The sequence below is a fragment of the Triturus cristatus genome, chromosome 1_2 (genome assembly GCF_964204655.1).
Source record: "Triturus cristatus chromosome 1_2, aTriCri1.1, whole genome shotgun sequence".
Classification (NCBI taxonomy): Eukaryota; Metazoa; Chordata; class Amphibia; order Caudata; family Salamandridae; genus Triturus; species Triturus cristatus.
In genome coordinates, this window is record NC_140580.1 from 440671662 (window position 1) to 440685423 (window position 13762).

At 41.5% G+C, this 13762-nt stretch overlaps 1 protein-coding gene across 1 annotated transcript in view; it reads right to left on the bottom strand.

Annotated features, from left to right (window-relative positions):
* LGI1 (leucine rich glioma inactivated 1) overlaps positions 1 to 12805 on the bottom strand; it is a 184474-nt gene extending 171669 nt beyond the window's left edge. The window contains exons 1-2 of the mRNA XM_085606044.1: positions 12325 to 12805; positions 12004 to 12075 (exon numbers count right to left, since the gene is read on the bottom strand). Coding sequence (XP_085462170.1) covers positions 12004 to 12075; positions 12325 to 12506 — 254 coding nt within the window. The 5' untranslated portion in view covers positions 12507 to 12805. The remainder of the gene's footprint in view (positions 1 to 12003; positions 12076 to 12324) is intronic.
* Positions 12806 to 13762: the final 957 nt, after the last annotated feature.

Here is a 13762-nt window from a genome sequence, read left to right on the forward strand (position 1 = left end):
TTAGAAAATTGTTCTGTAAAATGTCCTGTATGACTCTATTTTTCAAAAGGTTCTCTTAGAGAGAAAACGTGCCAGACTCCCCCACTTTTCTCTTACACTTGGGCAGAAATATTAAGCTACATCTTTTTTTAAATTCTCCAGTCTCCAGTAATCGCTACGAAGCATGTAAATCAAAGTCTTAGAGCAAGTTCCATTGTGTGTGGGGAGCGGCTGGTTGAATTCGGAAACACAGGACAGGATCAAATTCATGTGTATTTGTGGTGCAGGAGAACAAATAGTTAAGGTGAAATATAACAGACACCTGTCTCGGTAAAGCATCAAAAAGTAATAAACAAATTGGCCATAAACCAATAAATAAAAAGCCATACTGGGAGAAGTGCTTCCATAAGAATATAAAGAATATCTTCTATGATAAATGTGAATTCTGAGTCTCAATAATTCTGTATGAAACTACTATGTTCTAATTAACGTTAACTCGAAACATTAGTATAGAGGGAAATGGGGATTTTATTTGATTTATTTTATTGACTTGTAAAGCGCCCGAGTCACCCCCAAAGGGGTATCTCTGCGCTACGGAGGTGCTACAGTTAGGACAAAAATTGGAGTAAGTGAGGGTTTCAGAAAAGCTCGATTTTAAGGAGCTTTCGAAATAACAGGTATTCTGGGCATTTCCGGAGGCGGGGAGCTGATTCCTTGTTGCAAACCCAATAGTCAATAACCCTTTGCTTGTGACACTTCCAGCAAGACAGCATACTTCCTTGTTGCCGCAAAGCAGAAAATATTGACTACTATAGTCGCACAAAGCAGAGAATCGCAATAAGCAACATTAAAAATGATTAAGTGGTGTCACCTAGGTAGATCAGAATAACGTTAATATTAATGTTGCAATCACTAAATATGCAGGCTAATCATTGAAAGGCGTTCTAAGTGGAAAGAAAATCTACCAAGGTTACTGTTTGTTAACCTATCTATGAAATCAAAGGCCTAGCCTTACGGATAACTTCTGAAAATGCATGTGAAATGAATATTTGATTTTTGGCGAACAGCCTTGTAGTTTATGTATGTATTTGAGGCGGTGCTGTTGCTGTCCATTGCCATACCTTACACCTTCCCATTTTGGTCAACAACGCATTATACTTTTTTCCATGACAATATGTTTTTAGTTTTACTTTTATAAGCAGTCTGTTTCATTTAAAATGTCTGGGGGTACATCTCAGGATTAACTGTAAAAGCAATTAGGTCATGGGGTGCCCCACCCCCACACATTTTGTTTACAGTTTCCCGCCCTGCTTAGACTCCTAGAAGCTCTAAAGGCATAGTAAAGGAACGCCATGTTGAGAAAGAAACTATATGAAGTGGAGATAGAGTACAACTCTTAAGTAGATGGAAGACAAAACATGAGCTGTGTCTGAGGTTGATAGGTTGTATTTCTTTATAAAGGTCTCCTTCGTTTTTAAGTTTTGTAGTTTTGGATGCTGGGGCAGAAGAACATAGTGTGAATCCTCTATCTTTGCACAGTTATTAGCCTATACAGTTTTCCTAAAGTGTTAGGACTTTGAAGAATGTGTGTTCACTTCCAAATATTATCCAACCTCACTACGGAAAATGTTAAATAAATGTGTGTATGGAACAATAAAACTGGTAGAAATTTCCAAAGCAAAAGTCAGACATGAATGCTCAATTTCTAGTAGATACAAGTGTAAAATTGGTATGAATTGCATTTGTGTCTGCTTTTCCACAACATCCCCGGTCTAACTGTCTGCATTGGAGCAGAATGAGAACCTGTCTGATCATCATGTTTTCTGCACAACGCTGTCTTTTCTGCTAATGCAGGGAATGTAAGAAGAACTGCTGTTTCAAATTCAGATTCCACTCTAGAAAAACCTAGTTGCCCATCATATTACTATAAATATTTTCTAAGAGTCTGTTCTGTTTGACCTGGTTCTACTAAAGCTTCACATTATTAACAGTACAGTCTTTAGCGACTCCACTTCAGCTGATTTTTGCTCCTAGTGTTAACAACAATTCCATCTGACGTGGTGGTTATTCGTCCATAAAAAAACTGTAAATCTGTCTGGTCCAATCCACGCCTGGTAAATCATGCCCATAAGGAAACAGAAATAATTTCTAAAAATGTATTTAATCACCCTGAAGTCCAGGAAAGCTCACTTATTGACTGAAAAGATGGCCAGTCTGTTCTAGATCACATTCACACCATTTAGGTGGACTGTCTCAAGATTCTCTTCTCCTTAATACAGTGGAAACTCTTACCCTACAGACAACATCACCAATTATTAGGCCAGGTGGAAGCTTGAATGACCTAACCACACCATATGGTTTCCTCCACGGACCGTGGTCAGCCCTTAAGAGTCCAAACAGTGCCAATCAGCAAATGCAGAGCTACACTAAAAACTTTAAACATTTAGTTACAGTTTCAGATACTAGAAAGAAAACTCATTTGTCATCCCTTAATGTGGTAAAACTTGGTTTAGAAACTCTGTTCTCATATCCTGGTCTAGACGATGTGCCATCTTTATATGAAAAGTTACCCTCACAGCCACACAATTATGGGAAAATAAAAGCCAATGGCAGAGTGGCATTCAAAGAGGCTTGAGGCTTCTAGGCACAGTTCTTGGCACGCCACAGTAATCGCTGTCCTTAGAATTTTATAAAAGCATTAAAGTGTGTTGAAGATGGTGAACAAGTTTCTCGCTGGTTTAATGAAGGCTATAGTCGGCAGGTCTGTACGCAAGGCACATTTGAGGTAACTGTTATCTGTGCTAGCCTGGCATGGGCACAATAGGGCACTTATCCAACTTTTGAGTGGGAGGTTATGAGTTTAAATCCCTTAATGATAAACACTAAACACATTGTGCAAATGTTGTGGAATTGTTCTGTGGGAACTCATTGTAATGGGTGGGTTGCACAGCATTTTTAAAGCCTTTTCAGAGACACCCACAATGGAATAAAGCAGTTTCAACCTAGCCAATGAGTGGGCTTTTCAAGTAGCGATTAAGAAGCATGAAATTCATGAATGTCAGGACAGTTAGGAGCAGAGATTCCATGCTAGCGTCACTGTGGAGTAAAACAGTGTTGGGTCATACATTGAACCATGAGCATGAATCCATGAAACATGCCAAGATCTGCTAGAGAGAACTTTGAAAGAAGAGATACCAAAATCTCTTTCAAGATCACCGCCAGATTCTCTATTTATAAGACTTGCTTTTTAGCGTTACCTCTCGTGACTCCAAATGGTATTTATTGGTTGTGCAAGCTTTCATTTGCGCAATTCATTTGAGGAGATTCCTGAGAAAAGTAGTGTTTTGCAAGCGTCATTTTCATTACTTCTCAGACTATAATCAAACTGAAACATTGAATTATTATTGAACTATTATTCTGGACACATTATTTTATATTTATAGGTGTTGTTTCCTGAACACATTAATGTGAAAATGTCAGAAGAGAAGCTAAAGTCAGCCATTTAAAGGATGCATTATATGAATAGAGTGTGATTGTTTCCACATATGTTTTGGTATAAGATATGTATATAGTACAGGATATTTATAATAAATATTGTATTTATTGATACAGTATCCTCTGAAGACATAGAAAAAACAAAAGGAGATTAATAGACACGAAATCAAGAGAGGAAGAGCAATAGAAAGCTGATAGGAACCCTAGAAAACAGTGAGTAGTCTCTTCTTCATCCCATCCCCCTTTTCCCCAGATTCCTGAGGATTGATTCTCTGTAACTCTCAGAGATAGCCTACAGGAGTAGGGAAGCACTGGGAATCTACGTCAGTCTGCTCCTTTGGAAGAAGGGATACCTTGACAGATTGAAGTACCCACGTTGTTGCATTCCACCTGAGCAGAATGGCGGAAGGTTTTAATACAAAATCCTATGGGGACAATTTAGAAGGAATCCAAAGAGAAATAGCCACAGTGAATGAGGGGAATAGGGACCTCAGACAAACCATAACTGCATCACGTCAAGAAGGGAATGTCCTTGCTGTTAAGGTGAACACTTTGGTTGCTATAACAATTCTCTTACCTTAAAGTAACCCACCACCATAATCCCAAGAACAAGCCACAAGGGTTTCTACACAAATAATTCACACAGTGCCATCAGTGATATCCCTGGTCCTTCCAAAACGACTGGAGACCCTCAGAGGGCACAAATTTTCCTCACTTAATGTTCTCTTCATTTTATGTGTCGTCCAGAGGGGGTTCCCCGATGCCCAGTCTCGAGTAGCCTTCATTCTCTTGTACTTGAGTGGAGACGTAGCAACCTGGCCAGTGCCTCTGGTTGCGAGGGACGACCCCTTACTATACAATTTTGAACTCTTGGACGCAGAATTTCTGAATATTTTTGACCAGTGGAATATTTTACAAGCTACAGATAATGAACTGCTCGAGTTAAGACAAGGTAACAGAGATCTGGTAGCTAATTTGGCCCAGTTTAATAAACTAATAGTTGAGTCAAATTGATCAAAAGAAAAAAATACAGCTCTTTTTTTATCAGGGCTGCAAGCCGAATTAAAAGATACTCGGCCCAAATTCCGAATCGACCTACTGACATCTCAACCCTAATAAATTTGGCTATAAATATTTTACTTCAGACTTCCTGAGCGCAAAGGAGAGCAAAAGTGGGAGTTTCGTTTTACTGTCCCCAGACTGGATAGAATTAAGAATGAGATGAGTAAGACCCCAGAGAATAGTTGAGGGATGGGACCAAAGCAAATTGGCGCAATTCATGGACCTCTATCGAGAAGAAGAAAAGAAACAAAGAAGTCAAAAAAATTGTGCTAATATTGTGGCGGTACAGGGCATTTTGTTAGAGATTGCTTGAAGAAACCCAAGCCTTCACAGACAGGAAAACACCAGCACCATCAGCAGAAGAAGTTGTTCTGATGGTGGCGAATCAAGAAACAAATCCTCCAACTCATCATCTTATGAACACTTTGTAGTCCTCAGTTCCTGACCTGATGATGGATATGACTATTAACTTACCTTTGGGAACAGGTAATTTCAGGAGTTGTAGTGAGGATAGATTCAGGAGCAACAGGAAATGTTTGTGATATCAAATACTTTCAAAATATTGGATTAAGAGCAAATCCCAAAGAGAGAAGTGAACCCCTCAGAGTGGCTGATGGAACAAATGTGTTTTCTGGACCCACCACTAGTCATACAGACCCACTTGAGTTGATCCGAGTAGATGGGCATAGGGAAATAATCCAATTTAATCTGATCGATGCCCCAAATTTCAAATTATTTTGGAACTGCCCAGTCTTGTTGAACACAATCCAGTTATTAACTGGGAAAAAGTGAACAATGTCTATGACCTCAGAATATTGTTTGGGACATTGCTATCTAGACAACAAACTGAACCATCTGAAGCCACCTTACTTTCTCAGGGAGGAACTTTGATTGGTCGTGTCAATACCTTGAAAAATCCACTAGAGTATCAGGACTATCAGTAAGTCTTCAGTAAAGTGAAAGCTGAGAAACTGCCCCACATCATCCCTACGATTGCGAGATTGACCTGGAATGAGGAACAATGTTACTCTTTAGTTGAATCTATGCCCTCACAGAAGCTGAAAAACAATATCTAAAATAGTATATCGACAAATATTTGGCTAATGTACTTATCAGACCCTCCCAATCTCCAGTTTCTTCACCACTTTTTTTTTTGTTCCCAAATAAGAGGGGGAATTAAGAATGTGTATCATTTATAGAGCCCTTAATCGGATAACCATTTAAGAACCAATATCCTCTACCTTTAATCTCAGTTCTATTTGATCAGATTAAGAATGTTCAGATCTATATAACACTGGATTTATGAGTAACCTATAACCTCGTAAGTGTGAGAGAAGGGGACAAGTAGAAGATGGCGTTTTGGCTCAAGTATGGCCTGTTTGAATATCAAATAATACCCTATGTTCTTTGCAATGCCCCGGCAGACTTCCATTTCATTAACAATGTCATGAGAGACCTTATTGATAAGATAGCTGTGGTATATTTGGATGGCATACTAATTTTCTCAGAAAGAACAGAGGAACATACAAAGCATGTGAAAACGGTTTTAAATTGTCTGAAGAAGAATACCCTTTATGTAAAACTTGAGTAATGCTCTTTTAATGTAAAATCTGTAGATTTGCTTGTATTTCTACTATCCCCTGAAGGGGTGACTATGACCAGAAGATTAAGGCAGTAGTAGAATGTCATTCCTCTACTAGTGTCTAGGAAGTACAGGGTTTCATTAGTTTTGCCAAATTTTATAGACAATTTAGTCAAGGATTTTCTCGAAATTGGTACCAATTACAACATTTCTGAAGAAAAGAGTCCTTTTCAATTTGTCAGATGAAGCAGAACAGACTTTCAAATCTCTAAAAAAAAGTCCTTTACTGCTGCCTCGATATTACTTCATGCAATTTCCTCCGAGCCATGCTATGTAGAAGCCGAAGGGTTAGACCAAGCCATCAGAGAAGTATTATCGTGATGCCATAAAATCAATGGCAAATAACATCCTGTAGCTTATAGATCAATAAAACGAACCCCTGCAGAGATTAATTATATGATCACAGAAAAATTACTATTTGAGGTCAAAGATGCTTTCCAAGAATGGAGACACTACTTACTAGGGGCCAGACATGTTGTTACAGTGTGTACGGATTACAAAAATCTCCAATTTCTTAAATCACTTAAGACTTTGACTTGGCGACAACTGTGCTGGTCTCTCTATTTTGCAGAATTCGATTTTGTCACAACATTTCGTCCTTCAAGTAAAAATGGAACAGACGATGCCTTATCCAGGTTTCAGACCAAACCACGAGAACACTCTATCGAGAGACAATCTATAATTACAGAAAACAAATTGTGTGTGCTAGCGCCTTACTGGATCTTTAAAATGAAATCTGAAAAACAATTACCCCCGAAGAATTGCTAGCATGGTCAAAACAAGAACCTGAACAAAGAATCATGAACCAATTGCCCTATTACAGAAATGCATTGTACTTACCTAAAAAGGCAATTCAAGACGAGGCTTTAATAGAATGTCGTGATAATCCATTGGCCGGGAGTAAGGGAATACACAAAACCATGGACCTAGTCAAATGCCATTTTTGGTGGCCATATATGACCACCAGCATTCAACAATATGGCACTACCTGTGATAATGGTGCCCAGGGATAAACAAGCAGTCAGGCTCACAAGGGTTTTTACAACCATTACCCATGCCCCCCCCCCCCCCATTACCAGCATACCATCACCATGGATCTGATTGTAGAATTGCACCTTAGTCAGAGCTACAACACAATCTTAGACTTTGTAGGCACCTTCACTAAGATGGCTCCCTTTACCACATTAAAGGCCATTCCAAATGCTAACGAGTTAGCTCAGTCATTTAGCAAACATATAGTGAAGACGCATGGAATTCCCAAGATAGTAATCTTTGATTGAGGGTGGCAATTCCTTTTGCATTTCCGGAGGGCCTTCAAGCAAGAGTTAGGACTGACAGTTTGATATTCCATTAGCTATCACCCCTTAGACAGATGGTCAGACAAAAAGAGTAAACCAAGAACTAGAACAATGTTTAAGACTATTCATTTTAGATCAAGAGGGAGAATGGTCTTACTGACTGTGGACAGTGGAATTTGCACATTATAACTCCACAAATGTTTCTACTGGGTTTCCCCTTTTTTCCTGAACTAAAGGAGACATACCAATCTCTTTGTGGGTCAGAAAAACATTGAGGTTCCTTCAGTTCAAGAATTAGTGGGACAATTAAAAACTGCATACAATTCAGCCAAAGAAAATTTTGAAAAATCTAAAAAGAACCTATAAAAAAAACATGCAGGCAAACATAGAAAACATGCCCCAGAGTATAGAGTGGGTGACTAGGTATAGTTGTCCTCTCAATACAATTAAAAGGAAACAGGAAATTCCAACCACGGTTCATACGTCCGTACACAATTGAAATGATCTTGGGTCCAGTAACAATGCATCTACCCCGAAGACCAGGCATTCATTCAGTATTCCATGTCTCACTCTTAAAAAAGACTCCACCCAATAGCAGGTTGACTAAACCATCCCCTCCTTTATATGTTGATGGTCAGAAGCAGTATGAGGTGAAAATAATTCTTGATTCAAAAAAGGTTAAAGGAAAGGTTCACTATTTAGTAGACTGGAAAGATTATGGCCCAGATGAGAGATCCTGGGAACTCTCCACAAATGTCCAGGCCCCCAGATTAGTAACATCCTTTCATAAGCAGCATCCACTAAAACCAACTCCCATGGACCGACCTTTGATGGGGGCACTGCCATGGCGGTTAGGAGTAGAGATTCCATACTAGTGTCATTCTGGGGCCATAGAGTGTTGGGTCATAAATGGAACCTTAAGTATGAATCCAGGATGATATACAAGACCTGCTGGAGAGGACTTTCGAAAAATAGGTACCAAGACCTCTTTGAAAATGGTGCAGATTCTCTGTTTATAAGACTTGCTTTTCAGCACGACCTCTCTAGAGAAAATATGGAATAAAATGGTTGTGTGAGCTTTCATCTGCGCACTTCAATTGAGGAGATTCCTGAGAGAGAGTAGCTTCTTGCGTATGTAATCTCAGAGTAAGCAACGCCCAGTAGTTATTCTCTCCCTGCCGCCAGTAATCCTAATTTTCTTTCCCTTCCCCCATTTTTCCCAACCCCAGTCCTCCAGAGCTCCTGACGCTTGCTTGCTAGCTAGCCGAGTGTGAGTGTTGGCATCATGACTAAACTGACTTCAGGTGAGCACTACGTCTTGTTGTGTCTTAACGACGGTCCTTGGAGCGTCATTTTCGTTACTTCTCGGACTACAATCGAACTGAAACATTGAACTATTATTCTGGACAAAAACTGTGATATTTATAAGTGTTTTTTCCAAAACACATTCATAAGAAACTATCAGAAGAGAATTTACAGTCTCCCATTTAAAGGGTATGTGCATGATATGAACTGAGTGTGATTGTTTGAATATATGTTTTAGAATAAGATATATTCATACATATAGTGCAGGCTATTTAAAAGAAATATTAAAGATTGTATTCATTGATACAGTTTCCTCTGAAGACGAAGAAAAAACAAAAGGAGATTGATAGACACGAAACTAAGGAAGGAAGACCAATAGAAAGCTGAGAGGAACCTTAGAAAACTGGGAGCAGTCTCTCCTTAAGCATCCCTCTTTCCCAAAGATTCCTGTGGACTGCTTCTCTGTAACTCTCTGAGACAGTCGAAAGGGGTAGAGAGGCACTAGGCGTCTATGTCAGTTTGCTCCTGTGGAAGTAGGGGTACTTTGACAATGAACAACAATAATGTAGATACTTTATTATAACCAGTGCTTAATTTGTCAAAAAAGAAAAAAAACACAAGTGCCAGGGCCCTCGGAGCTAGCACCACCCATTACCCCTGCCAGCACTGCCACTGATCAGTGGCGTAACGAAAGTTTAAGGGGCCCCCCTGCAATGTACACAGAGGGGCCCCACTCCGCATTTTATCCGGAGGCCTCTGACCGTAGTTCTGTTCTGAGGGGGCCCCCTGCAGCTGGGCCTCCCCCCACACCACGGGGGATGCGGGGGCCTGTTACGCCCCTGCCACTGATAGTACAAGCACACCTACTAACCATCACACTCATGCAAGTGTGACAATTCACACTATTCTAGGCCCCCAAAGCTACAAGAATGGCTTGGGTGGCAGTTATTTGTCATTTTAAGGTATATAGAATTCATTAACAACTGCTGTTGTGCTCATCTCTAAATAAGACAAACAGTGCCACCTTTTGGCAATTAAGTGGAGAGGATGTAGTCTGACCGCTAGTACGGTCGCACTTGCAGTTGGGGAACCGGGTTCGAGTCTCAGCAAGGGACACTCAACATCCTGTGATTGCGCAAATCGCTTAATCTGCCCATGCCTAACAAAAATGAATGTGCCCCTCTGTAGTGCAACTGGTGCTCATGTAAAGCGCACTGATACCTTCGGGTCAAGTGTGCGCTGTATAAAACTCCGAAACAAAAATTAAAAAATTAAAAAGTGCAAGTGCCGAGCACCGGAACCCACAGGCTCAAATTAAGAACTGATTCTAACTAATTCTCTCAGTTTTATGTTTGTACTTATGGTTGCAGATAAATACTGGCAGAAAAACATCTATTTCCTTGTCTGTATTTATTTTTTAAATATGGATAATAATAGAAAAAAACTATTTTTCAGTGGGTCAAAGTGCTGAAGCCGAGACTACCAGGATAATAACTGTGGATACTGGCTGCTAGGGGAATTAAAAAACAAGGAGAACGTTTTCTAAATGAAGCTTAAATAGTTGCAGCTATGACTGTGTGTGAGCTTCAATGCTCTTCTTCCACATGAGTGTATTGATGTATCCTACATAGGTACATGTAGCACGTGTAGCATTAAAACTTCCCGGGCATTCGAGTATAAACATACATTTTTCGGTTCGATACATGCAAGAATATATTAGCTGCAACTTCATTTTTTTACAAAACCGAGAATAATTCTGGATAAACGCAGATGAAAATATCAAAAAATGAATATGGATTAATAGTCAGAAGTGTAAGAAATAAATACTATATAACCGGGAGCCATAATTATAACCTGAAGAGATTGCAAACAAAAAAAATTCTAAGAAAGTCATTCAACAAAACATTCACATTCACTAAAACCGGGCATATTTATGAGCAACTGAAAACAGCACTCTGTAAAACCAAGTGAGAGTGGTCATAAAACCTGCAGGTGCGTCTTTAGAAAATATTAGAAAAAAAGTCAGAAGTATGAAACTGGAGTTACTTTCTGTGTGATTGTGTCCTCGCCAGTTGGCATTGCCTTTCAATATCTCTGCATCAACCATCACACCTTAGTTGCCACGCTAAACTTTAAGCATAGCACCCTCTCTAATCAGAGGCTGGGTATTTAATCGTTGAGACACAACTTAATTCATTTCATTTCATTTGAATACTTTATTTCGGTCAAAGACCATAAAAGTAGCAGAAAATATTAAAATACTTCACATCACTCATATACCAATTCACAGCTGCAATTCGAATACCATATACAAAGTTCAACAATCTGATCCCAAAACACTGACATCTCCCACAAACCACTACTAAAACACTGATATCTCCCACAAACCACTACTAAATCACTATGTGCCATTAGCTGCAACCCCTGCATTGCATTTCTGTTCCAGGAGCTCAGCACACACACACACACACAACCGCACATTGATTTTTCTTGCTCTCCGCTCCGAGACCTGGTATCACACCCACTGGTGAAGAGGGGAGATAGCCAGAACCATTGCGCAAGCAGTGCACGTCTTCGCCGAAGCATGCATTATTAATGCAAGCATGCGTTTCCCTGTTTGGAAGAATTGTGAAAGATACTGCAGGCATTGTATGGAAATAGTCAATGGCACCTATTAAAAGATTACCCTGACATGTGTCAGAACTGTGTTGACAGTACAATCAGCGTGTTTATTTTGCCTGTTTCATTAGGCATAACTCCACCAGGAAGGTGCCAGCGCACAGTCGAGAGAACCACTCGAGAGATGCTTGGGCTTAGTAACAATAGCAACAGAGATGCAGTCGCTCCCTTGCAATGAGGTGCAGGGGCAGTGATCTGACACCTTGAGTGGCTGCCCAACCATAACCATTGCAGGGCGAGGCACCTTCCCCCATGGAGTGCGTGTGTTTGTGTGTGTGTGTGTAGGGGGGGGGGGGGGGTGCAGTATTTACAGCGCTCGAACTACAGCTGACGTAAAATCTATACATATGCACATGGACACATGCAACACGAAAACTAAAGCGCCCTTTCATCTCACTCTCCATCTAAAAGGAAAACACAAATGTGCCCTGCAGTGCGCACACCATCATGCCATGCACCACAACAACATGAACACCAAGCCCGCCCACTACACCAGTCTGCACACGCTTCAGAAAATACACGTGAATTAAAAGGGTTTCTCACAGCAGTTGCAGGGACGGTATATGTACGAAACTGCCCTCAGGGATTTCCGTAAAGCCCGACCTCACAAAGGACCTAAAAAGGAATAAAAAGAGAAAAGTTCTAACATGCCGCGTCGTTATCACCGCGCTGCTCTAACGCGTTCTTTTACAGCACAGACGGGCAGCATGCATGTCTGTCACCTGCATAAAGCCCCAGGAGCGGCCGGGTATCAAACATTAATTACTGCAAGCAGACCCCATGTTGTTCATCGAAAGCGCACAGTCTACGCAGCGGCTGCTGGTCCCCTGTCCCGCACCTCAGGAGAGATAACCGAACACTTACAGCGAAATGATGTCTGGGAGGAAGTTGTCGGGGATATCCTTGGCCTTCTCACACAGCGCGTTGTCTTTGGTACAAGTGCACCCGCGGGGACATTTTGTCTTCTTGGCTTCGGTCAGCAGGAGGAGGGATGAAAGGTACAGGAGGTAAACCACCCTCCGAGAGGGCCTGCCGGCATTCCCCATCTTCGCGAGCCGCTCCCCTTCAGGCCAGTGAGAGGGGTAGACTCACACATGAACCGCGTAGCGTCTCTCTCCTCGCGCGGGTGCTGTGCTCGGTGCACGCGCCTGTGTTTTGCTTCAGCAGCCTCGCGCTCTGCTCCCTCTCCTCTCGCCTAGAAACAGGGACCTGCAGCTGGCGTGCGCACGGAGCCTCTTCACGCGCCCGACAGACCTGTGCGGTTTGTTTTTAAAAAATAGGGAAATATCTAGCCGGACCTTGCAGGAAAAACACATGAAGGGACGTGGGAAAATGGGCTTGCATCACCACGTAAACACGGAGCGGTATATAGCACAGTGATGTAAGAGAGAAATGCACTGCATGCTTTCTGCTCCGAGGGGGAGCCCCCAGCCTTGCTGTAACCAAAAATAGGACGACAGCCTTATGCTATGCAGGGGCTGGGGAGGGGAGGCAGAGCGGGGTCGCTCATTTTGACTGGATCCCTTTAACCCCCTGTTCCTTTGGGATTCGTGCCTGCTCACACATTAGGAGAGGCAGGGGAAGCTGAACAAGATTACAAGTCAGCATCCAACGTCAAGAGAAATCAATGCAAGCCATCAGAAGCACTGCTGCAGAAGCCCCCGGCTTCGCCCCTTCCTTACTCATCACAATTCATACTTGTAACTCTGAAATATATAAAGGCGCCAGCAAAAACAGTATTGACCGTGGTGCTGAAAGCCTTTAGCTGGCCATTGTAAAAGCAATATTGTGTATTTGCATAACATCATGCACTGCATAGGCAGAACACCGTTCATCTTACAGTGACATTTTCTTGTAATTTTTTGTACAATGTAAATAATATTTTTTTAATATGGGGTATACCAAGATGCTCTGCCACTCTCTGTACAAGGAAGACCCAACTCATGGTCCTAGTGTTGACACAGTGTAGTAAGGGGTTCTGCAGCATGCGTGCAGATTGAACTGGCAAGCGATCTTATTAGATGGCGACATGTCCCCAGGACATGTAAATATTGGATTGCCAGGTGCATGGCATTTTCCTGTTGCATGGCGCCCCAGTGTATTCCTGTCACCCGAATAAGGGAATTGTGCAACAAGAATTGGCCCGAAGGGAGCCCAGCATCCACATTTAGTTCTGCCATTGAAAGAAGAGCACTGTACCAATACATATCTCCCAACTATGGAGCCTTACCTCATGCCAATGGTCTACCTCTGCCAGGCAAGTCGCCACATCGCCCCTTGGTGTGCCAAGTATGACATTATA